This window comes from Hemitrygon akajei, chromosome 1 (assembly GCF_048418815.1).
Source record: "Hemitrygon akajei chromosome 1, sHemAka1.3, whole genome shotgun sequence".
Classification (NCBI taxonomy): Eukaryota; Metazoa; Chordata; class Chondrichthyes; order Myliobatiformes; family Dasyatidae; genus Hemitrygon; species Hemitrygon akajei.
Genome location: NC_133124.1, coordinates 70,786,109 through 70,812,960, shown reverse-complemented (window position 1 = coordinate 70,812,960; position 26,852 = coordinate 70,786,109). Strand labels below are relative to the sequence as shown.

General features: G+C 43.7%; 1 protein-coding gene across 1 annotated transcript in view; it reads left to right on the top strand.

The window, feature by feature from the left end:
- Positions 1-7,786: 7,786 nt before the first annotated feature.
- LOC140727660 (uncharacterized) overlaps positions 7,787-26,852 on the top strand; it is a 37,305-nt gene continuing 18,239 nt past the window's right edge. The window contains exons 1-10 of the mRNA XM_073045301.1: positions 7,787-7,921; positions 8,720-8,829; positions 9,657-9,814; positions 12,467-12,570; positions 14,262-14,411; positions 19,993-20,524; positions 21,250-21,372; positions 23,281-23,377; positions 24,497-24,708; positions 26,046-26,288. Of these exons, the coding sequence (XP_072901402.1) occupies positions 7,841-7,921; positions 8,720-8,829; positions 9,657-9,814; positions 12,467-12,570; positions 14,262-14,411; positions 19,993-20,524; positions 21,250-21,372; positions 23,281-23,377; positions 24,497-24,708; positions 26,046-26,288 (1,810 nt within the window). The 5' untranslated portion in view covers positions 7,787-7,840. The remainder of the gene's footprint in view (positions 7,922-8,719; positions 8,830-9,656; positions 9,815-12,466; positions 12,571-14,261; positions 14,412-19,992; positions 20,525-21,249; positions 21,373-23,280; positions 23,378-24,496; positions 24,709-26,045; positions 26,289-26,852) is intronic.

Below are 26,852 nucleotides of genomic sequence, written 5' to 3'. Positions count from 1 at the left end.
TTCTTAAGGATTTAAATTCCATCTGTCATTGCTTCATCCATTTACCCACTGATCAATATCATCCTGTAGCTAATAAACATGCTTGAATCGACAGCACAACTGAGGTACTGAGGGAACAACAGACACAAAGTTCAAAGTAAATTTATTATCAATATATAAATGTCACCATATACAACAGATCAGTGATGGAATAAGTGAAGCTGAGTGAAGTTATCTCCTCTGGTTCAAGAGCCTGATGGTTGAGGGATAATAACTGTTCCTAAACTTGGTGTGGGTCCTGATACTCTGGTACCTGCTTCATGATGGCAACAGTAAGAAGAGGACATAGTCTGGGTGGTGGGTGGTCCTTAATGATGGATGCTGCTTTTTTGTGTCAGCACTCTGAGTAGATGTGCTCAATGGTGGGGAGAGCTTTACCCATGATGGACTGGGCCATATCCATTACTTGTTGAGGATTTTCCGTTCAAGAGCATTGATGTTTCCATACCAGGCCAGTCAATAAACCCTCCACCACATAGCTATAGAAGTTTTTGATGACATGTCAAATACTTGCAAACTTCTAAGGAGGTAGAGGTGCACTTACATGCTGGGTCAAGGACAGATCCTCTGAAATTTTGGAAGATTTCAGCAAGTCATGCAGCATCATCAGGACTTGAGGGTGTGAGTAGAAGAAAGAAAAGCATGGTAGAGGGTTGGTGATAGTGTTAGATGAGTGATAAAATGGAAGGAAAATGTGAAAGGAGAGGATTGGTGGTCCTTCAGGAGAAGAAATGTTGGAGTGGTGATACAGAGACTGAATTAGGATATAAGAAAATAGGAAGAGGAGCTCCTTAAACGTGCCTTATCATTCAATATGATCAGGGCTAATGTCTCCTGCAAAAGATGTAAGGGAGGTTAAACAACTGAACTAGCAGAACTCAGTATGGGACTTAACTTACTTGGAAGTAACCTAGAGAGCTATTATTACAAACTGTTCCTTAAGGTAGCTCATCTCTTTCTCCTGGGTAACTAGACACAAGCATGAATGCCGGCCATGTCACTGACACCCACATCCCGGAAGTAGTGACAAATGGTTCAGTGGGCTGGTGTGCAAACCTGTGGCACAATGCAATGTGAAGACCACATCCTGTTTAATTGCTGCCTTGCCCTGATGATTCACTCTGACAGGAAGATCTCACTCATAGGCAGTTCCGAGCTTGCTCAGCCCCTTTAACGGTTAAGGTGTGGCTCAAGCAGTGTTTGCAGGTTATTTACCAAATAAGGCAAAGACTCTGTACTTTTCAAACCAGCAACTTGTGCAGGGTTTAACCCTTGGAGAACTGAAAAACTCTTGTTCAAGATATGTCTAGTGCCAACATTCCCTACTCCTGCTACCACTTGAGGGGCTGAGCCTTACTGGCCACGGTGCTTTTCTGAGAAGAAAAACTGACAGTATTTTGAAGACTGACATATGCTATTTTAGAATTTGCTTCCTTGTTTTCAAAACATTCCAAGTTCTCAGACATCCCTACATCTGTAACCCCACCAGGTCCTACACCTCTCGCAGTTCCTGTAACTTCATCCAGCCCCCATACCCCTTCCTGTCTCTATAATCCCATCCAGCCCCCATACCCCTTCCTGTCTCTGTAATCCCCATCCAGCCCCTATACCCCTTCCTGTCTCTGTAATCCCCATCCAGCCCCTATACCCCTTCCTGTCTCTGTACCCCCCATCCAGCCCCTATACCCCTTCCTGTTCTGTAACCCCATACCTCTTCCTGTCTCTGTAACCCCCATCCAGCCCTATACCCCTTCCTTTCTCTGTAATCCCCATCCAGCCCCCATACCTCTTCCTGTTTCTGTTATCCCCATCCAGCCCCTACACCCTCCTCTAACCCAATCCTGTTCCTATGCCCCTCCGTTGCTGTAGCCTCCCTTGTTCTTACACCTTTCTAATCCCTCCAGCCCTATACATCTCCCTCTGTGATCCCCTGCCTCTTTACCCTATTTTTATATATCCTCCCTTGTCCCAACCCCTCCAACCACTACACCCCTCTTTCTCTGTAATTCATCCAGCCCTGCACTGCTCCCTGTCTCTGTGACCACCTCTAGGCCCTACACCTTTCCTCTAACCCACTCCTGCTGCCTATTGCTATTTCCTCTTTAGTTTCTGCACTCCTCTCTCTAAACCCTCCAACCCTCATAGCCCTTCTTTCTGTAACTCCTTCCAGCCCCTATATCCCATACACTCCTCCCTCTCTCTAACCCCCTCCCAATCTCTGTACCTCTCTCCTGTCCTTGTACCACTCCCATTACTGTGACTCAGTAAACAACTACTTCCCTCACCCCCTCCAGCTTAATACTCTCCCTGTCTAATTGGTTGGTTGTTGCTTGACTGCAGGCTTGTGATTGTGAATGATTGGCTCATTGAGTGGCAGAATTCAGGCTCTGAGTCAGCAACAGGTAAACTGCATTCCATTCCTTATAGGGAAGAGTGCCAGCTCAGGTGAAGCAGACAGTCGGTTACTAAAAATTGGTCTAAAAGACATGATATTTCTGCCTCTTAAGGGAAGCAATAGTCCTTTGTTCCTACTCTGCACTCAGAGTGGCTGCAGATCACAACACAAGAAGTTTGGAATTGAATTCAGTAAATTTGGAAGTCTGACTAAATGGCCAAGAAAACTTCAGTTGGTTCAATCTCAGGAATGAAAAAAAGCTAGTCCTTCTGGGTCAACATTCGACTCCAGTCTTTGCCACTTCCCTTACAGCACAAAGTGTAGTTATTAGCTTAAAAATTAGTTTTATTTAACCAATGTACAGCAAAACATACAGTGAAATGTGTTGTTTGCGTGAACAACCAACACAGTCCGAAGATGTGCTGGGGGTAACCTGAAGGTGTCATCATGATTCCAATGCCTAACATGTCCACAGTTTATTAACCCATACACCTTTGGAATGTAGAAGGAAACTGGAGCACTTGGAGGAAACACACACAGTCACGTAGAGAATGTTCAAACTCCTTACAGACAATGGCAGATGGAACTGAACCCCGACTGCTAGCACTAGAAAATGTTATGTAATAGTGCCGCCCTAATTCTCCTCGGTCCTGATGCAGGGTTTTGACCAAAAATGTCAACTGTCCCTCTGTCTCCTCGAATGCTGCCTGTCTGACTGGTGAGTTCCTCCAGCGAGTTGTTCTTTTGTTCCAGATTCCAGCATTATGCTTTCAGTTTTACTGTAATCCTGCCTACATCCCAAGGGAAATTTTATAAAACACTCTTTTTATTTGGGAGTAATCTTCCTTGAAAGCCCAGCATTCACTAAATGGAGAGGGGCACTGAATCCCATTAATCCAGGACTAATGAGTTACTTTGTTTATAATAGGAAGAAAAGAAAGGCAACAAAGTATTTCCATTGCTACAGTAACTTTTTAAATTTTTAGGCAGTGTCTCAGGATTTAGGATGACTTACTACCAGTTGGTTCAGTGAGTCTTGAGGTTGGGAGACCAAAGGGATCTCCAAGCACTTCCACAGATCCAGTGGGTTGGTATTTTATCAGGTGGTGAGTTCTTCCTAATGAAAGGCACAAGGTTCTCTGTGTCATCATGAACACTCGTTCACTTTGGGTGATCGTGGGCCAGGTAGACCCATGAGTCAGTGAGGATATTGCATTTCTTCACAAAAACTTTAGGCATATACTTGAATCTTTTTCTCTGTCCACCCTGCAATCTCTTTGCATAGCATAGCTCAGAAGTGTAGTCTGGTCTGATGCAAACAAGGCTTGTTCAATATATCCTCAATAAAGGAGTTTGGAAAAAGAGTCTTTGACCTGAAACATTAACTCTGTTTCTCTTTCCATGGATGCTCATGGAGTGTTTCCTGGATTTTTGTGTTGTTATTTCAGTTTCTCATCATCTGGAGGTTTTTGATTTCCACAAAATAAAGATGAGGCAAAACAATAAGAATTATATTAAGAAAAATGTTCTAAAGCAATGAGTTGATATACAGTGGAATATATTGATGAGGAAGTAGTAGAAGTTGATCCAAGTGTGGTATTTAAAGGAGAACTGGATAAGTATCTGAAAGGAAAAAGGTGGAAAGTAGAACTGGCAAGATTACCCTTATTTAGATCTATTGTAGTAGAGACTTGACAGGAAACTCTGCTGTAACTATTCTATGATTGCCTGAAAACCACTTACCTTGAACTGATATTAGTTTCCAGATGAATAGCAGGCAAAAAGAACAGGAAGACACCACCCACTTTGTTTCACAAATGGTCATGGTTTTTTTAAGTCTAGTTGAGAGAGCAGATAGTGCAGCTCTTTAATCTGGCAAAAAGTGGTGCAGATAAGAACACAAAAAAAGGGGTGGGATTAAGTCATTTGGCCCATTGATCCTGCTCCACCATTCAATAAGACTATGACAGTTTTACCAATGTCATTGTGTTTATTTCAGTTTGCTGTGTAAATTATGTATAATTCATGTTAATTTGTTATATTAATTTATGATTGTCATGTACAATGCTGCCGCTGTATAAAAGCTACTTTACAAGGCCTGGGTATGTGTGTCCAGGTTCCTTAAGACTGCCAAAGCCAGAGGAAGTAGTGGGGATAGGCCCCCACTTCCTCTTAAATGCTCTCAATGGTATGTCTCTCAAAAAGCTTCTGACAATCAAGTCCAGCTCCTGGCCTTCAATGTGTGGCTTAGCTACCTAGCCTAGCAGAACTGTATCTACTGACAGAAGGGGCAAAGATTGGTTACTGGCTTCAGGCAGATGGGGCTCAACAGCCGTGTTTGGCAGTTCATCTAGAAGGAAAATTCTGATCTCAAACCTCTTCTGCCTTGTGGCTATGCCCAGTCGTGGGGAAGGCTTCAGGGGTAAATCCCTAGGGAAAAATCCAAAGCTGGAGTCCCTAAGGCAGTCCTATGTTGAGTTCAATACTGACTGGCAACTCATGTGATGCAACTGGTGCAAACTGTATCTGTCTCTGCCGTTCCTTTGGATTCATCAGCTGTGTGAAGAGGGAGAGCCTGTTGTATGGGCAACAGCTTGCTCTCCATATCATACTACCCTGGCTTGCATATCACATAGACAGCTAGTACGAAATATCTGTGATCAACCCTGACTTACAGATGGCTTAATGTGTGTCCATGACAATAAATTTGAAAGCAAAACACCAATTTCCAGCATTATCTCCATATGTCTTAATTCCTTTAATGCCCAGGAACGTTTCTCTCTTTTGAATGAAACTGGTGGGTGAGCTTTCACAGCCCTCCAGATTAGAGAATTCCAAATGTTCACTACTTTCTGCCTGAAGGAACATCTCAATTCAGTTCTAAATGGCTCTCTCCTTCTGTTGAGATCCACTGTGTCATACTCATAACTCTTAGACAGAAGACTGGATTTAGCTTTTACTCTTCAATCCTGCACTGAGCAATTTGCAAAATATTTTATTCTCAAGTCTGTGCAATGACAGGGGAGAGTACAACACAGTGAGTATTAAGTTCTTCAACTTCAGGAAGAATATTTTTGCTTTCTGCCACAACTAAAGTCCCCCAAGTGGGATCATTCCAGTAAAATTCTCCCCAAGAACCTTCTGCAAGGCCAGATATTCTCCTTGAATCATGGGACTAGAACCGAACCTTTAACCTAGCTTAAGTCTTTCTTGCAAAATTGTGGTGTGATCTACTTTCTTGATCTGCTGCTCTCCTGGTGAAGGCACTTCCTCAGTGTTGCTGGGGAGGGAGTTCCATGATTTAGATTAGCAGTGAAGAAGGAATGGGGATATATCTCCAATTTGTGATGCTGCAGGGATTGAAGGGAAACTTTCAGTTAGTTGTGTTCCTCTGGGCACAAGAAGGGTGGGCTTGGGGATGCTGTTGGACAAATAACTGAAGCCTGCACTAACTGCAGCCAAGGAGCATCAATGGCGGGAGAGGAAGGTTTAGGGGCGTGACCTGTGGTACGTCCTAAAGGATGAGCCATGAGTCTCCCACTACAATCCAGGAGCCAGGGTCAAGTGGCACTTCAAGGACATCTTCAAGAGGCACTTGAAAAAGGCAGCTTCCATCACTAAGGACCCTCACCATCCAGGACATGCCCTCTTGTCATTACTACTATCGGGGAGGAAATACAGGAACCTGAAGACTCATTCTCAATGAATCAGGAACAGCTCCTTCCCCTCTGCCATCAGATTTCTGAATGATTCAAGTTTTGCTGAATTCTCAGTGCAAGATTGGAGAGTAAGAGCTAAATCCACAGTCTTCTGTCTAAGAATTACGAGTATGACACAGTGGATCTCAACAGAAGGGGCTAGCCAATTAGGACTGAACTTAGATGTTCCTTCAGGCAGCAAGTGGTGAACATTTGGAATTCTCTATTCTGAATGAACCTCATTTTGTTTTTGCTATATTTATTAATTTTGTAATTTTATGCCTTTGCACTCTTGCTACAAAATAACAAATTTCATGTCAATAAACCTGATTATGATTCAGATTGCCAGAAACATTTGCCAGGTCAGGTATCATCTATGGAAAGAGAAACAAAGTCAACATAAGTGGCCATGGAACCTTTTCAATCTGTTTACCCTTCAATGCCCACCTTGAAATCCTGATCAACCTTACAGGATTTCCATTACAAAAAAAAGAGAAAATCTGCAGATCCTCTTGCATTTGTACAGAGCCCTGGTGAGACCACACCTGGAGTATTGTGTACAGTTTTGGTCTCCAGGGTTAAGGAAGGACATCCTGGCTGTAGAGGAAGTGCAGCGTAGATTCATGAGGTTAATTCCTGGGATGTCTGGACTGTCTTACGCAGAGAGGTTAAAGAGACTGGGCTTGTACACGCTGGAATTAAGGAGATTGAGAGAGGATCTGATTGAAACATATAAGATTATTAAGGGATTGGACAAGATAGAGGCAGGAAATATGTTCCAGATGCTGGGAGAGTCCAGTACCAGAGGGCATGGTTTGAGAATAAGGGGTAGGTCATTTAGGACAGAGTTAAGGAAAAACTTCTTCTCCCAGAGAGTTGTGGGGGTCTGGAATGCACTGCCTCGGAAGGTAGTGGAGGCCAATTCTCTGGATGCTTTCAAGAAGGAGCTAGATAGGTATCTTATGGATAGGGGAATCAAGGGATATGGGGACAAGGCAGGAACCGGGTATTGATAGTCAATAGATATAGTAATTGATCAGCCATGATCTCAAAATGGCGGTGCAGGCTCGAAGGGCCGAATGGTCTACTTCTGCACCTATTGTTTATTGTCTATCTCTTTCACCATTTAGATGCAGTATGTTGTATGCTTTTAATAAGGTTTTTCTGTTCTTTTCTATTCAGAATACTGACCTCAGGTTCTCTCTTCGCAGGCGGCGACCCCCTTCCCACAATGCTACGCTTCCGAGCTGAAGGGCTCTCTGCAGAAGGCGGGATAATCACCGGGTGAGTTGCTGATTGATTGACAACTCGTCAGGAGCGGTGGAGTCACCAGCGTGCAAAGGCTTCGCGGTGGAGGGCGAGGCAGGCGGCAGTAATTGGACATAAGGCGAGTTGACACTGGTGATTGGACATAAACTGTATGGGCCGGCGCTAGGTGGCAGGTCGACGCCGGATTTTCGGGTAGCTCAATGGGCGGAGTCAACGCTGCGACAGATGGGCGGAACAGCCTCTGCGTAATTGGTGAGGGATCGGGTCAATGGTTTTGATGGACGGATCTGCCTCGACGCCGGGGATTGGCTTGGGGGCGGGCTCACGGTGGTGATAGACAGCTGGAGGGCGGAGTCAGCACCGGAGCTGAGAGGGGCGGTCTTCGCTGACGGATGGGCGGAGTAGTTTCAGAGATAATCACCGGCGTGGGCGGTGATGGATGGGTTTGAGGCCTGACAATGTTTGTGTGAGAAACAGCGACTCGCAGGTTGACGATAGTGACATGGAGAACGGGGCAACAGTGAGTGGAAGGCGGAGAATGGGGGCTAGGATTCAGTCTGGCCACCCTAGCCAAAACTGTCTCCACCTTGTACCCTAATTAGAGCTAGGATAGGCCTCATCGGCCTGGAGAGAGGCAACCTAGACGCTCCAGGGGTAGGGTAAGGTGGGTGAAGTTAGGATAGGATAGGTTAGGTTCGGTTGAGGTGGGGGTAAGGCAGAGGACAGGGTTCGGGTTGGGATAGGAGTTAGGCAGTTGAGGGTATGAGTTGGGATGGGGTTGAGGGTCAGGTTTGGGGTGAGGTTGAGGTAATGGGCTGGGGTGAGAGTAGGGATGGATTGGGGGTAGGACTGGAAGTGTCAGGGTTGGAAGGACTGGTGGGTGAAATTGATTTTGGGGGTGATGGGACTGCCAGTGGGGTGGGAGGTCAGTCAGAGTTTGGCTGAAATCAGTGGGTAGGAAAGGGATGACATGGAAATGAGGGGGAGAGTGGTGGTAGTGGGGTGGTATGGATAACTGGATCAGGTGGAGGTGATGGGAGGAGAAATGTTATGGCTAGATCTTGGCTGTTCTCTGAGCAACTTCCCATCAACCCCACCCCTTCTTTGCCTCCTCCTGCCTGTCCTCTTTTCTGCCCTGCACATTCCCCCCCCCCCCCCACCACTGCTAGGGTCTCCATTGGCTTTGGCCAAAAGTGTAATTCCCTTACACTCTTACCCTTACACTCCCTTACCCAGCTCTCTAGCCAGCTGGGGTGCTGGGAACAGAAGGCAGTGCGGTACACAAGACGTTTTTGTAATAATGTGGGTTGTGTTTCAGCAAACCATCAATGACCTATTCCTTACTCTGTACGAAATGGGCTTTGAGGAGAGACAGGTGCAGGCTGCTCTCCAGGCTGGAATCCTCAATGTTCAGGACGCTGCTGAGTGGTGAGTGAGTCTGTTCTGAAACCCAGAGAAAATGCTTGCAGTTATAAGCACTCATCCTTGAATTAAAATGTCCCAAAACACTGTCCAGATTCTCTCAAAAATGACATAAGTGTACAACAGGAGATGATGACCAGAAGGGTACAGAAAATTTTGGACTGTCTCGTCCCTATTTCTTGTCCCTTTTGATTCCCACATTTGTGTAAAAATATTAACTAACATTTTTCAGCTTCAGAATCCTGCTGCTAGCAAGTGATCCATCCAAATGCTCCTGGTGTTCTTCAAAGAAGTTGTTGTCTCAATGCCTGTCAAAAATTCTTTCCTTACCTAATAAAACAATTAGCCCTAATCTACTCACCTTTCTGGGCTTCTGCACTTCAAAGTACTTGGGTTTCGGAGATCTCTGACAAAAGAGAGAAAGAGGGATGTGTATCGAAATTATTTACCAGTGTTTCCTCTTCATCTCTCAGTTCTTGCAGCAGCATTGTGCATTGACCCAGCCAAGTTCCTGGGTCAAAAATACTTTTTATATATATAAAAAACTGTGGAGTTTTTGATACTTCTATAATTATTGAACAGTATTCCCATGTTGGAAATGCTCAATAGGTCAGACAGCATCTGTAGAATGAGAAACAGTTCAGCTTAAAGGAGATTCTGACATGTGGTTTTTGACCTGAAACATGAACTTTTTTTTCCACAGAATTTGCTTGCCCTGTTGTGTTTCCAGCATCTTTTATTCTCACAATGTTTGATTTAATTTAACAATTCCTTGCAGTAAATCTTGAAATAACTTTTACTGCCTTTTTTCTATCAAACCTGTTCATCTGTAGGTTGCTGCAAGGAGGGGAGTGCACCGCACGACAACAAGAGTCAGTGGCCTTAACAGCTGGGGCAGTATCGGCATTTAATCCACCCCTCGTCGGGAGAGCACACAGCAGTGTGGTCAGCCAGAGAGGCAACGCTTCCAGCAGTGCAGAACCCCAACAAGGTAAAGGGATGTCAAGATGCCAAGCCAGCCAATGGAGGGTGGATGGGATGTCCTGATTAATGGGGAGTGTTTTGCAAGGGGAGCTGACTAGAAGTTGGGACAACTGTGGTTTAAGCATGTAGTAGTAAACTGATGGTTAGTGTCAGTACTTGGGAAAGACTAGTAATGAGTGCAACAGATAATCCGCTGGAAAAATGTAGCAGGTCTAGCAGCATCTGTAGAGGAGAAAAGAATTAAGTTACTAGTGTCGGAACTGGGAGGACAGCTGTTAACAGCACTGGGATGGGGTTTACTAAAGTCAACAGAGGGAGATGAACCAGCTTTATAATGTCAAAAGTGTCATAATCCCAGTTGAATCCTCAATGTCTGTGTAGCTGCTGATCTCTTACCTGATTACAACTCCACAACAAACCGACTGTTTGTAGCAAATAATGCAACATCTACCTAGCGTTTGTGTAGTTATATTGAGGAGAGGAGGAATCCACATTCACTCCTGATCACAAATCAAGTGGTCCCAAATCAAGATTAAGCCATGCAGCTTGTCAGCTGTCCCAACAGTGATCCCGAACTGAAAATCAAGCTGTCAATGATTTTGTACTCTGCTGGTGTGAGGAGTAGCAGCAATATAGTCCAAAGGCTCTCAGCACAGAAGCCCAAGCCTATGCATCCACAAATCTTTCTAGATGGCAGAACAAGTTGAAAACACAGTTAAAGCATAAGGGATCCTGAGTTTTGTAAAGGTGTAGAGTACAAAAGCGGGGAAGTTAAGCTGAACCTTAGAACATAGCACAGGAACAGCCCTTTTGACCCACAATGTCTGTGCCGACCATGATGGCAAATTAAACCAAATCTTCAGTGCAATGAGTCCTGAGTTTGATTTACTATTGCCGGGTACAAACTGAAAGTTGCCTAAGTGCTTGCTTCTATTTGGCAGTGTCAGTATGTCATCTTGGCACATTGAGGCTTAGAACTTTTGTCTCTGACTGTGGATGCAAATCACATTCACGGAATTGGTAACTTGCACAACTCCTTGCACCAGCTCTGAGGGAGTGCCACACTGTCGGAGGGGACAGGACTGAGAGAACAACAGGCTTTCCAAGGGACAGCTCTGAGAGAGCACTACACTGCTGGAGGGGAGGACAGTACTAAGGTAGCACTGCTGTTGGTGGTGCACCACCGGGGATTGCTGCACAGTTCAAAATGCTAACTTTCAGGTGACATGCTAAACTGATGCCCTGTTAATTTTATGTCCATCGGGGGAAGATCTTGTGGTCCAATATTTACTTATTCAACCAGTATCATTGAAACAGATTGTATGGACAGCTCATAAGAGATTCTGCAGATGCTGGAAATAGTGAACAACACACACAAAATGCTGGAGGAAATCAAGTCAGGCAGCATCTATGGAGGATCATGATGAAGGGTCTCAGCCCAAACATTGACTGTTTATTCCCTTCCATAGAAGCTGCCTCATTTGCTGAGTTCCTCCAGCATTTTGTGTGTCGGATGGGTGGCTGTTAGTTTTTATCCACTGATTTCCATGCTTCCTAAATTACAATAATGTCTCCACTTCAGAATGTGATTTGTTATCATTGACATCTGTTGTGAAAGTTTTTGTCCTGTAGCAACTCTACCATGTTATTCCTGTTTTGCACTATTTATTTTTGTAACCTATAGTAATAACTTTAAAGCACTTTGAAAAATCCTAAAAGTCTGAAAGATGTTGAAATGTTTTTCTATAAGTACCTGGTGTTGTACTTTTTTGGGTGATTATCTCCTTTTGTCCTTTATAAGTTATGCAGCATAAGATTTTGCTCAAAACTCCTTGCCATAAGCAGTCAGTTGCTTCCTTGAATGCTCTCTGGAGCCACTCAGAATAGTGCAGCTTGTCAATCACTTAAATGCCCAAGCAGGATCTGAGGAATGATCACAACTGTTCATTCCTTGTGACCACAGGAATGAGAGGGAACTGTTCTGCTTCAAGATACAAAAAACTGCAGATGTTGGAATCTGGCACAAGCATACTCAGCAGCATCTGTGGAAGGAAATGACATTTGCCATTTTGGGTCAAGACCCTTCATTTGGACTGAGAGTTAGAGAGGAGACAACCTTTTTCTACTATCTCCCCTATATCTTTCAGTCCTGAAACATCAATTGTTCATTCTCCTTCTTATTCGCTGCCTGGCCCACTGAGTTCCTCTAGTAGTTTGTTGCTCATTTCAACTTTGAGCTTATTTCCCTGGTACAGCTTGACAGGGGCAATCTATCTCAGTCTGAACTTCCCATTTCCACAAGTTTTTTAACCTTGCCCTCTGAGGTCAAATCTCCAGGTTTAAGTTTTCAAATGATGTGTAGTCTTTTTTTGATGGAGTAAGAATTCCTGCCTGGAATTTTGTGTGAAGAATCACTTACTGACCTTTGAATAACTTAATTGTCCTCACTGAGGAAAATGATTTTCAATTCTTTTAATTATTTCGTATTGCCATTGATACTTTTTGCCAGTGGAATTACTGTATTTCCCATTTACACACTCAGAATTTTGAAGTCCTTTTTGTCCACGCCTGCCACATGGCCTTCCTTTTCTACCTTCCCTTCTCTGATAGTACTTGATTGTTTTTGTTTGCTTCTTTGGTGTATCCGTTTCTTCCTCAGCATTGTCCCTCTCCAGGAGAAACCATAATTTGAAGGAGTTCGAGGAGCAGCAGAGGGAGCGTGATGCTCGACAAATCAAAGCTGAGAGGCAAAAGAAGCAGAAGGTAAATAGTAATGATGCAGAGCTCCCTCTGCCCTACCTCTCTCCTTGGTGGTGGCTAAGGTACAGTTCCTTAATTCCTTTACCTTAGTGCCCCTTGCCACATGTCAGCTTAGTATCTGGGCCCCAGTGCTATGCCTGGTCTGTTCATTTCTGGATGTTTGGAGTCTGATCAATTTCAGCAGGACGTCGCCAGCAAGATGCAGACGAAAGACCGACTGCAGTTGAAGCTCCTTCTGGGAGGCCTTCCCCAAGACTCCTCAGCCTGAAAGCTGAGACTTCGATTCCAAGTCTGTGTTACTTGCAATGGGGGCATCGTAATGGGCTTAGGGAGTTCAAGGTCTGTTTTCCAACACCCATCCAGGTGGCCTGCCTTTGTGATAGAGCCAAGATATTGCACATGTGGGATTACCATTCAAGAACCTGTTACCTATTTCCCAGCACTTTCCCCAACTCCATCACTTCCTCCCTGGCCTTTACCGTCAAGGCATCCAGGGACACAACGAGAACACCTGTTAAGGGATGCAAGTATATTGGCTTTTCCTTCATCAGCACTGCCTCTGACTGCTTTAGCCCTTCATCTGATGTCAGTACAGGAACCCATTCACCTCAGACTTTGTACAGATTGAAGTGGTGGTCCACTTGCTGCTCCTGAAGCCAGTGATGCACCCCAATGTTTTAAGTCTGGTTTCAACTCACTGACCTTTGTTGAAGAGGCACAGATGAACAAATGAAGCAGTAAAATCAAGGTTTGGGTTTGACTGAACTTGGCCTATGTCTCGGCTAACAAGGCGTTTGAGCAAAATAGTAGCCACATTAAAGTATTTAGCAGGCATTGTCTCCTTTCAGAAAGGAACAGCAAGAAATGTAAATCTCTAGGGACCAAGACAGAGTTGCCCTCTAAGAAATGCGGGGAACTTTCTGCAGCTGAAAATTGAGCCATTTCATTTGAGTTTATAATATATTTTTTAATATGGAAAATTTGTGCATAGCTGACATCATAATGAAATTTCTGTTTGCCTAAATGGAATGGGAGCTACCTATGGAAATGGATCAAACTCCATTGCACTCTACAATGAATAGTGGTTCTGCATTGCCATAACTGGACTGCTCTGATTTGCAGCCAGGAGATAATGAGTGGGATATGGATGGAAAACAAGTTTGGATGTCTTTGAAGTGTCCTGGTGGGACTGACGTGGTAAATGCTGCTTCCCCCTATGCAGGGTCATGCTAGGGACATGCGTAAGCTATGGCTCAACAAGTAACACCCTCTCCTCTGAATCAGAAAGTTGTGCCTTCAAGTTCTATTCCAGAAGAAAAGCTAGGCTGGCACTGCTGAGGGTGTTTGGAATCCAGACTGGAAATGTGCTTCAAGGTCAGGACAGATTTTTAGTTTTTTTAAAAGTAACACTTAAATAACATTTTCCCCAATGCAGAAAAGTTGTCTCCCACCCTATCATTCCACTTCACTTGCAAAGGTCTGTGCTGTGACTGGGATCTCAGATCTAGACATGCAAATGGCTTCTAAATGTTTCTTGATTGCCTCTAAGCATAATGAATAAGCCAATAGCTGATTTATAATTTGGGGCAGTGGGTGAAGGGCTTTGTTGGGATTTATGCTTAGTTTTCCATTGGTTTTGGGGATAGTGATTTACTTCCTTGATAAGCAGTCATTTGTTTGTTTTATCATTGTAGGATCATGAATTGGCATTGAAGAGAATAGCCGATGATCGTGAAAATCTGAAAGCAAAATTGCTGCCAACCTGCCAGCCTGATCCTCCTCCACAGAGCCAGAGGTTAGGGGACAAACTTCAAACAGCAGCGGGCAAACATTGCATCCTTGTGGTGAGTCGTGCCAAGCCAGGGTTCAGAATCAGAATCGGGTTTAATATCACTGGCAAATGTGAGATTTGTTTTGCAGCAGCAGCAGTACGTTACAATACTGAGAAACAAAAATACTGAGGTAATATTCATGAGTTCATTATCTGTTCAGAAATATGATAGTGCAGGGAAGAAGCTGCTCAAAAAATGTGTGTGTCAAAATGTTGATGGAGAAGATCCTGTGAGGCAGGATTTATGAACATTCAGAGAGGCATAATATGATTAGGAATAGTCAGCATTGCTTTGTGAAAGGCAGGTCGTGCCTTACGAGCCTGATTGAAATTTTTGAGGATGTGACTAAACACATTGATGAAGGTAGAGCAATAGATGTAGTGTATATGGATTTCAGCAAGGCATTTGATGAGGTACCCCATGCAAGGCTTAGGGGACCTTGCTTTGTGGATCCAGAATTGGCTTGCCCACAGAAATCTAAAAGAGTGGTTGTGGACAGGTCATGTTCTGCATGGAGGTCGATGACCAGTGGTGTGCCTCTGGGATCTGTTCTAGGATCCTTTCTCTTCGTGATTTTTATTAATGACCTGGATGAGGAAGTGGAGGGAAGGGTTAGTAAATTTGCTGGTGGCACAAAGGTTGAGGGGTATTGTGGATAGTGTGGAGGGCTGTCAGAGGTTACAGCAGGACCTCTGCTGTAGACATCGATAGGATGCAAAACTGGGCTGAGAGATGACAGATGGATTTCAACCCAGATAAGTGTGAGGTGGTTCATTTTGGTAGGTCAAATATGATGGCAGAATATAGTATTAATGGTAAGGCTCTGGCAGTGTGGAGGATCAGAGGGATCTTGGGGTCCGAGTATATAGGACACTCAAAGCTGCTGCACAGGTTGACTCTGTGGTTAAGAAGGCATACAGTGCATTGGCCTTCATCAACTGTGGGATTGAGTTTAAGAGCCAAGAGGTAATGTTGCAGCTATATAAGACCCTGGTCAGACCCCCCTTGGAGTACTGTGCTGAATTCTGGTCACCTCACTACAAGAAGGATGTGGAAGCTATAGAAAGGGTGCAGAGGAGATTTACAAGGACGTTGCCTGGATTGGGGAGCATGCCTTATGAGAATAGGTTTAGTGAACTCTGCCTTTTCTCCTTGATCGACGGAAGATGAGAGGTGACCTGATAAAGGTGTATAAGATGATGAGAGACATTGATCGTCAGGGGCTTTTTCCCCAGGGCTGAAATGGCTAACACGAGAGGGCACAGTTTTAAGGTGCTTGGAAGTAGGTACAGAGGAGATGTCGGCTAATTATTTCTACGCAGACGGCGATGAGTGTGTGGAATGAGCTGCCAGCGACGGTGGTGGAGGCAGATACGATAGGGTCTTTTAAGAGACTCCTGGATAGGTACATGGAGCTTAGAAAAATAGAGGGCTATGGGTAACCCTAGGTAATTTCTAAAGTAAGTACACGTTTGGCACAGCATTGTGGGCCGAAGGGTCTGTATCGTGCTTTAGGTTTTCTATGTTTCTGTCTTCAGACTTCTGTGCCACTTCCTTGATGGTTCATGCTCTGGGTGATGGGGATCCTTAATGCTGGATGCTGTCTTTTTGAGGCATCGCTTTTTGAAGGTGTCTTGGATGCTGGGGAGTCTAGTGCCCATGATGGAGCTGGCAGAGTTTACAACTTTCTGCAGGTTTTTCCAATCCTGTTTAGTACCCCATCCATACCAGAGGGTATTGCAACCAGTTAGAATGGTCTCCACAGTAGTCTGTAGAAGTTTGCAAGTGTCTCAAACTTCTAATGAAATATAGCCACTGTCATGCCTTCGTTCTAATTGCATCAATCTGTTGGGCCCAGGATAGATCCTCGGAGATGTTGACACCCAGGAACTTGAAACTGCTCAGCCTTTCCACTTCCGATCCCTCAATGAGGACTGGTGTGTGTTCTCCCCGACTTATCCTTGCTGAGGTCCACAATCAGTTCCTTGCTGTTAATGACATTGAGTGCAAGGTTGTTGTTGTGACACCTGTAAACCAGCTGATCTATCTCACTCCTGTACACCACCTCGTTACCACCTGAAATTCTGCCAATAGTTGTCGACGGCAAATTTGTAGATGGTGTTCCAGTTGTGCGTAGCCACAAATTGTAGGAGTAGAGAAAGTAGAGCAGTGCACATCCTTGAGGTGCACCAGTGTTGATCCTCAGTGAAGAGGAGATGTTATTTTTGATCTGCACAGACTGGTCTCCCAGTGAGGAAGTCAAGAATCTACTTGCAGAGGGAGGGAGGTTGAAGGCCAATGTTTTGGAGCTTGTTGATTAAAAGTGAGGATATGATTGTGTCAAATGCTGAGCTGAAATCAATAAACAGCAGCCTGATGTAGTTATTGCCAGCTGATCTGGGGTGGAGTGGAGAGCCTGTGAGACTGCATCTGCTATAGACCTATTGTGGTGATAGACAAATTGCAGCAGGTCCAGGTCCTTGCTTAGGCAGGAGTCAATTCAAGCCATGACTAACCTCTCAAAACACTTCACAGTCGATGCAAGTGTTACTGGGCAATAGTCATTGAGGCAGCTCACCCTGGTTGCCCTTTTGAAGCAGGTGGGAACCTCCATCAGCAGTGAGAGATAGAAGATACCCATGAACACTCCTGTCAGAAGGTTAGCACAGGTTTTCAGAGCCCCACCTGCTACATCAGGATATTCTTCCAGGATAGTATCAGCTCATTAGTCTGCTTGGTAATCTAAAGTCACAAACTGCAGATGGTGCAAATCTGAAACCAAAGCATTATTTGCTGGACACACTCAGCAGATAAGGCAGCACCTGTTAAGAGATAATCTGGGCTAATGCTTTAGTTTTAAGACCCCTTGGAAATAAAGAAAGAGCTTTTTAAACAGTCCTAGACCTGACCTGCTGTCTTTTTGATATCAACAGTTGCAAGAAAAAGTTTATGAACTCTCTCCAATTACTTGATTTTTTGCATTAATTACTCATAAAATATGGTCTGATCTTCATCTAAGTCCCAATAATAGACAAACACAATCTGCCTAAATTAATAACACACAAACGATTATGCTTTTCATGTCTTTATTTAACACATTGTTTAATCATTCACAGTCCAGACTGGGAAAAAAGTATGTGAACCCTTATATTTAATAACTGGTAGACCCTTCTTTAGCAGCAATAACCTCCACCAAATGTTTGCTGTGGATGCTGATCAGACTTGGCTAGGGGAGGAATTTTAGGCCATTCTTCCATACAAAACCGCTCCAGTTCATCAATATTTCTGGGATACCTTGCATGAACAGCCCTCTTCAGGTCATGCCACAATATTTCGATTGGATTAAAGTCTGAACTCTGACTTGGCCATTCAAAAACACAAATATTCTTTTTAAACCATTCTGTTGTTGATTTACTCTTGTGTTTAAGATCATTGTCTTGTCTTCTATTAAGTTTCAGGTGACAGACCACTACCCTGACATTCTCCTGTAAAATGTCTTGATACAATTTTGAATTCATTGTTCCCTCAATAATTGCAAGGTGTCCAGGTCCTGAAGCATCAAAGTAGCCCCAAACCATGATGCTCCTTCCATCATGCTTCACAGATGGGATATGGTTTTTATGTTGGTGTGCAGTGCCCTTTTCCTTCCAAACATAGCAGTGTGCATTTCAGCAAAAAGTTTAACTTTCGTCTTTCCACAGAACATTGTCCCATAAGTCCCAAAAGACCTCATACAGGTGGCCTTTTGCAAACTTGAGACACGCAGCAATGTTTTTTTTTTGGAAAGCAGTGGTTTCCTCCATGGTGTCCTTCCATGAACACCATTCTTCAGTATTTTTCTTATAGTGGACACATGAACAGAACTTTAGCAAGTTCTAGAGATTTCTGCAGGTCTTTTGCTATTACTTTGGGTTCTTCTACACCGCCCTCAGTATTGTCATTGTGTTTTTTTGGTGTGATCTTTGCGGGATGCCCACTCCTAGGGAGAGTAGCAGCAATACTGAATTTCCTCAATTTGTAGACAATTTCTCTTTCTGTGGACTGATGAACACTCTGGTCTTTAGAAATGCTTTTGTAGCATTTTAAAGCATCATTCATCTCTACTATTCTTCTTCTAAGGTCCTCAAACTTGTTTTGATGGAGGCATGGTGCACATAAACAGATCTTTCTTGAGAAGAGCAGGCTCAGAGTCAGGTTTATTATCTCCGGCATATGTCGTGAAATTTGTTAACTTAGCAGCAGCAGTTCAATGCAATACATAATATAGAAGAGGAACAACATAACTAAGTAAGCAAATCAATTCCAGTACATGTATATTGAATAGATTAATAATTGTGCAAAACCAGAAATAATATATATTTAAAAAAGTGAGGTAGTGTTCACAGGTTCAATGACCATTTAGGAAATTGATGGCAGAGGGGAAGAAGCGGTTTCTGAATTGCTGAGGGTGTGCCTTCAGACTTCTGTACCTCCTACAGTGAGAAAAGGGCATGCCCTGGGTGCTGGAGGTCCTTAATAATGGACACTGCCTTTCTGAGACACTGCTCCTTGAAGATGTCCTGGGTACTTTGTAGGTTGGTACCCAAGATGGAGCCGACTAAATTTACAACCCTCTGCAGCTTCTTTCAGTCCCATCCAATTGCTTCCCCATACCAGACAGTGATGCAGCCTGTCAGAATGCTCTCCACAGTATATCTATAGATGTTTTTGAGTGTATTTATTGACATACCAAATCTCTTCAAATTCCTAATGAAGTATAGTTGCTGTCTTGCCTTCTTTATAACTGCAACGATATGTTGGGACCAGGTTAGGTCCTCAGAGATCTTAACACCCAGGAACTTGAAACTACTCACTCTCTCCACTTCTGATCCCTCTATAAGGATTGGTATGTGTTCCTTCGTCTTGCCCTTCCTGAAGTCCACAATCATCTCTTTCGTCTGTAGGTAACCTGACTTTGTGATTTTTTTTTAAAGGGCAGGGCAACTCTACAACCCACATCTCCAATCTCATCTCATTGATTGGAACACCTGACTCCAAACAGTTTTTTTAGAAGGCATTACCCCAGAGGGTCACATACTTTTTTTGAACCTAGACTATGATTATTTAAATGGTCTACTCAATATTGACGAAAAGTACAATTGTTTGTTGATAGTTTAGGCAGATTGTGTTGTCTATTATTGTGACTTGGATGAAGTTTCTGAGTAATTCAGAAAACCAGGTAATTGTAAAGGGTTCACAAACTTTTTCTTGTAATCGTACTTTTATTTCAATTTTTATAAGTTATCAGCCACCTGCATCTTAATGAAGAGTCTCGGCCCAAAGTGTTGACTGTTTGTTCCCCTCCATAGATGCTCCCTTTCTTGCTGAGTTCCGCCACCATGTTGTGTGTGTTGTTCAAGATTTACAGCATTTGTAAATGCTGTTTGTTTTTTTTTCTCCCTCCTGTTATTACTTAGATTCTTGAATGCATCTCTAGTACTGCCCTCAATCACTCCGTGACAAAGTATGTCTTTGCTGTTGTCTGGGTTGTAGATATTTTGGTGTTGCATATACATGTCCTTGATCCCTCTGCTGTTTTTTCTCCTTCCTCCAGATCAGGCTTCCATCTGGAGACTCGCTGCGGGAGAGATTCCGGGAGGAAGACACACTGCAGAGCGTGAAGGAGTATATTACACAGCAGTGCCCTGAGCTGTTGTCCATCTCCCTTCTCCAGGGCTTTCCCAAGAGACATTTCACAGACTCTGAGCTCATCAGCACATTGGCAGACCTGGGGCTGAGTCCCACTGCCACGCTGTGTGTACGGAATGAGCAGTGCTTAGCTACTGCCTCCTCAGGACTGCTTCTGGATACCCACGTGCTGAGGATGCCCAGTGGGGATATTGTTGTGCCAGAGCAGCAGGCTGGAGCGTCTGCATCCCAGCTGTGCTTGCAATCGCAGCACTCCACTCCCCGTACTTGGGGGCGAGGAGAGCTTCTGGGTTACCGGGTGATCGACAGCCCGCCATCCTCTAACATGGAAGAACCTCCATCTGCTCCAGGACACAGGATCCAGCCAGATGTGAGAGAGGGTGGGATGCGAGAACTAATGGAATCTCCATCAAGATCAAGATCAGCACACAGCTGGGGTGAGAAGTGTGAACAGTGGCCCACACCACAGGCACAATCCTTAAACCCCTGCCCCCTCCTCCCGCTCCCCATGAATTAAACCTCGATGCATCTTGTATGTTGAATGGAATTACTGTGAGCAAGTGGAGTCTTGTTAACACTTTCCAATAATACTCTCCATGTTGTCTTCTTGAATTCCCAGGGCAGGGACAGGACAGGTTAGACACAAGAGTAAATCATAACACAAGAAATCCTGCATATGTTAGAAATCTTGAGCAACACACAGACACAGTAAAATTCCCTCTGTACATTCCCATCACATACACCCAAGGAAGGGACAGCATAGACTAGAATCAGGGCAAGGCTCTCCTCATTGTCTCATCAAACACTCCATGGGCAGGGTCAGTATAGATTAAATACAGAATAAAATTCAATGGTATTAGCTCACATACTCCCAGGTCAGGGAAGGCACTGTTGGGTGTCTTCCTCTCCACCATTACATGAAATGCCTGCTGTTATCACCTTGACCTGCTGAGACTGGGTTTGCCCTGTCCCACAGCATTTGCATTCTGAGTAAGACTGGCAGTTTTCTTTCAGCAGCGGCATCAGTTAGCCTGACAGTATGGATAACAATTTTAATCCTGTTGAGTTGGATTCCGGGCAAGGCTTGAGTCAGACTTCAGCATCCAGTCTGAAATGCTGGATACCTCTCAGCTGCTAATTCCACACTGTGCTTTTATTACAGGGCGGGGACGAAGGCTGGCTGCAGCTGGTAACAGCAGCCACCCTAATGAAGAGAAGCCCATTGGAGATGTCGCAGAAGGGGAGGCAGAGAATCTCATCCCACAGCATCTGCTGATCCCTCCTGGTTAGTTAACCAAGATAAAATAATGGCTTGTCTCACTGAGCATCATAGAATGCTTTACAACCTGCAAAGTATGCTTCAGAAGTGTTGCCACTGCCTTACTGAAGAAAATATACCAGCTTATTTACAGCAACTACATATGTGATCATGAACAGGCAAGAGGCTGTAAATGTCAGTGTGTTTCTTACAGTAGGAATGTTTAAGCAATACTTTTTTGCCACCAAGGGAACTCCCTCCTTTTCAGATTAGTGGCCTGAGATGATGTCCTGTAAGGTAAATTCAAGGAATTAGATTCAGATTAATTTATTTATCACATGTACATCGAAACATACAGTGAAAAGTGTTGTTTCACTTCCAATACAACCTAAGGAAGTGCTGGAGACAGCCTGCACTTGTTGCTGGTATGCCCATAATATTCAGCAGGACACAAGGAATAAAACTTAATATTAGCAAAATGAGCCCCTTCCTCCCACCTACCTATGCACACTTGCACTGCAGCAGACTCACAGACATTGAGCCTCTGATTTCCCCCAGTGAATTAAGAGGTCCCTCAAAGAGAAAGACCTCAAAAATAGTAATATCAAGATTACCACCAATGCCTTATCTGTCTCCATACTCACTAACATACTGGACCCAATGAAAAGATTGTCCCAGAAATCCAAATCCCTCCCTTCTGCACAGAGTAATTGGTTGTGGGGAAGTTACTAGCTATAAATTAGGATGGGTTAATTCCAGTAAGACCAGGACTGTTGACAGTCATAGGGTTGAACAACATTTAAATAGAACCTCAAAATAAATCTAAAGTAAAGTAAATTTCAAAGTCAGCTTATTATCCAAGTATATGTATGTCACCATATACGATCCTGAGATTAATTTTCTTGCGGGCATTTGTGGTAAATACAAAGAAACACAAATGAATCAATGAAAAACTGCACACATCCAAGTCAGACAGAAAAAATAATGTGCAAAAGACAACAAACAGCAAATACAATAAAAGAAAAAAATATTAAATAAATAAGCAATAAATATTGAGAACTTGAGTTGTAGAGTCCTTAAATGTGAGTCCATAGGTTGTGGAATCAATTCAGTGTTGGGTGAGTAAAGTTATCCCCTCCGGTTCAAGAGCCAACTTGTCCATGCTGACAAAGATGCTTATCTGAACTAATCATATTTGCCTGCATTTAGCCCGTATCCCTATAAACCTTTCCTATCCATGTACTTGACCAAATGACATAAGTACTTCTCAACTACTTCTTCTGATCCACTGCCTTGATTTGCAGGTATCAACTAGCAAGTTCTGGTTAATAACCATAGAAGACTATAACAAACTGCACAGTGCTACACTGTAGATAAGACAATACCAGCCAATGTCTGCAAGAGACTACAAAGAGTTGTGAACATAGCTCAGCCCAGCACAGAAACCACCCTCCCCTCCATGGACTCTGTCTACGCTTCTCGCTGCCTCAGTAAAGCAGCCAGCATAATCAAAGATCACGGACATTCTCTCTTCTCCCCTCTCGCATCAGACAGAAGATAGAAAACCCTGAAAGCAAGAATCACCATTTTCTATCCTGCAGTTAAAAGACGATTAAATAGTCCCCTGTATGAAAGATGAACTCTTGACCTCACAACCTACCTCATTATGGCTGCCTGCACTGCAGTCTCTCTGTAACTAACATTTTTTACTGCATTTTGTTATCCCTTGTACTACCTGAATGCACTGTGTAATGAATGATATGCGAGACAAGCTTTTCCTTTATTTTCAAATATTATTATTATTATTCAAAAATAGCACAAATACATCGAAGTAACAACACTTACAATGCCTCAAAAAAGAAAGACAAGCTTTTCCACTGTACTTCAGTACATGTGACTATAATAAACTAACAATCTTCAAAATTTGCTTTTAAGCCTTTGACCCAGAACTGATCTTTCGCCAAAATGGAAACCGTATCAGAAGCGGCTTTGAACCTCGGTATCACTGGCCTCTTCAGGGTAACCGTCTTAGGTAGGTGAAGCAGCTTCCCACTGTGTTTCTCACTGTTATTTATTCAGAACTGTTAATGCATTGAAATGTTCCAGTGAATCTGAGAGGAGTATGACCAGACAAAGTTCAACACTGCAGGATAGTCATTTTACCCTGCCCTTAGAATGGGTGTTACCCTGTCTCTGTGCACACATTGATGACTGCTAGTGACTGAATGCTGACTTGCATTTTTCTTCACTATCACCTCTCAATGTTTCTTTGTGAATGCCTGTCTGAGTATGAGCTTTAATCTATATATGAGGTGAGTAAAACCACGCTGACCATGGAATCGGGGAAAACCTCTTGTGAGCCAGCAGACATCACTAGTTTCCTCTCCAGGACACCAGACATGAGCAAAATCTTAGCAGGGAAGGCATTTGGCACAATCAGACCCATCTCAATGGTTTTTACTGCCTGGACTTGTAAAGGACAACCATAATCAGGGCAATTAGGAGTCTGAGGTCATCCCCAAACTGAACCAAACCTCTCCATACTGGGTGCCCAACGATCATGTGTGTGTTGTCCATGCACTGAGATTGTGAGGATTAAGCATGGAAGGAATTTTGGTCTGTATTTCTTTTAAAAATAACTTAACTTGCATTTTCAATTTGAAACGTTGTCCTCTTTTTCCACAGTTCATGCCAGCACTTGCAGTATCCATCAGTCCCCGAAGACCACTGGAGTGTGGGAGTGTGTGATGGAATGATGTAGAGGGAGGTCCATTCTGTGTCTGATTCTGATAGTGTGTGATGGAATGGAGGATGCTTTATTCTATGTCTGACCCCGGGAGTCATGGGACAATGTGAAAGGAGCTTTAACTTGTTTTTAACCCATGCCTTGGGAGCGATGGCAGGACAGTATAGAGGGAGCTTTACTTTGCCTTTAACTTGTACTGTACTTGCCCTGGAAGTGTGTTACGAAGCTCCATGGGGAAAGCTTTACTGTTCATTCACTGAACAGTTTGACAGGACAGTTTAGAGTGAATGTTACGCTATTTCTGTGCACACACTAATTTTTGCTAGTGATAAAATAGTAACTTATAGTTTCCTTAATGGTGTCATCTCTGCCTGAGTTGGTGTTTCATTCTGAATCCCCCTGCAGGGAGGGTAGAGAGGAGCTGGCAGTTCGGAAGGGTCAGGAGCAGCAGGATCTGCCCAGTGTCTTGGCTCAGGCAGCTTTGGATCGCCTGAACAAAGCAGCAGAGAGGCAGTCTCACCACTCGCCGCTGTCCTCACAGAAGAAGCTGTGCCGAGCCACACCAGTGCCTTCTCTCTTCAGTCTGGCAGTTGGTAGTGCAGTGGTGCTAATGGCAGGTTGGTATTAATGGTGTGGGAGCAGTGGGCACCAGCAGGTAGCTTCACTCTCTGACCCCGGGAGTATGTGATAGGATGGTGCAGAGGGACGCTCACTGTGTGTCTGACCCCAGGAGTATATGATGGAATAGTGTGGATTAATCTTCACTCTGTGCCTGATCCCAGGAGTGTGTGATGGCATGGTCCAAAACATCAACTGTTTATTCCCTCCATAATTATGCCTGAATTGTTGAGTTCCTCCACCATTTTGCATACAGTATGTTGCAGTAGATTGAAGAGCGACTTTCAGAAGGCAGCCAGTTAAGTGACAAGAATCTCAGAATGTTTTGAATTGTGGGCAGATGAATTAAAGACGAGATTTGTGTGGAGCCTGAGCTTTCATCAAGAGAGAAACTTTTACCTCAGTCATCTGTAGAAGCTGGAATCTGAACCAGAATGGTTTCTGGGTTAGAGCAAGTTTTGGGAAGGACCTTTGGTGGCTGGGGTTGGAGTAAAGCTGTCTCTACATAGTCATTTCAAAATACTTATAGGGCACAAACACAAGATGCTACAGATGCCAGTACGTATTAAGCAAAATAAAATGTGCTGGAGGAACTCAGCAAGTCAAGCATCATCCAAGGAGGGGAATAAACAGTTGACATTTCTGGCTGACACCTTTATTGACTCTGGAAAGGAAGAGGTAAAAGCCAAAATAAGAATGTGGGAGGCGAGGAGGAGAAGTGCAAGCAGACAGGTGAGATGCAGTTCCCTCTGCCTGTTCTGTCATGGAGTGCCAGGGCATAGGTTAGACGGTGAGGAAAGTTAATCAAAGTTAAATTCATTGTCATATGCACAAATACACATATATATGCACAGATGCAATGAAAAACTTACAGCAGCACCACAAGCACATAGCATCAGATAAGCAACATTCACAAGGAAAAAATAAACACATTTTTAATAAGTAAGAAACAAAAAAGTCTAGTGTAAAGTAGTCAAAGAGATCATAGTGTTACTAAACTGAAATGATTAAGGTTGTGCCAGTTGGTTGAAGGGAAATAGCTTTCTTGAACCTAATGGTGTGGGATGTGTCTGTACTGTATTGAGCTCCATTACTCTCTGTAGCTTCTTACATCCTGCACATTTAAATTGCTGTATCAGAGTATAATACAACCACTCAAAGTATTTTGAATAATACATCTCCACACTAACGTATCACTCACTCCCAGTCAGGGATAGTTTGAGTGTGTATGAAGATGATGCTCCATGTAAGATCAGCTGTACTGGGTGACCTGCTGTGTTTCAGATGTTTGTTATTGGAAGGACCCTATTGGTTTCACTGAAGTTTTTATTCCTAGCGCCCAGTATGCAGTACAGTCGAAGCTTGGCTTCTCTCACCCCAGAGCTGGCGGAACATCTCCTCCACTACATGATCAATGAGCGTCTCCTTCGGCCCAAGTCCTTTGAGATTTTCTTTGGCTGTCAGATTCAGAAGCTGGTGCTCGATTGTTACCCATACACCACCAATGAGCTCCTGAGGAAACTGCGAGCATTCCACTCCCTCAAGCACCTCAGCCTCTCATCCTGCTCCCTAATCACAGGTACAGTTGCAGATCTCTGGCCTGTCATGTATGTCCTTGCTGTTTCTCCTGCACCTCTACCAACTTTTCATTGTGACATTGTACTGTATTGTGGAGTAAATTTGATAAATTAGTTTATTATTACATACTGAGGTATGTGATAATAAATATCACATTGTGGTATGTGGTGTGTGGTAAAAAACTTGTTCATACCATTCATACAGATCATTTAATTAAAATAGTTCATTGGGGGGTAATATAAGGGGAAAAATAACTGAATGCAGAATATAGTGTTAGAGAAAGAACAGGCAGACAACAAGGTGCAAGGCTTGTGAGGTCAAGAGTCTATCTCATACTAGATACTATTGTGTCCTTGAGCCTGGTGTAAGTACTTTCAGGCTTTTGTTTCTTATTCCCTATGGGAGAGGGGAGAAGGAAGAATGTCTAGGGTGGCACACAATGCTGGAAGAACTCAGCAGGTCAGGTGGCATCTATGGAGAGGAATAATTTTTTTTAATTTCAAGCTAAGACCCTTCATCAGGACTGGATAGGAAGGGGAAAGAAGCCTGAATAAGAAGGTGGGAG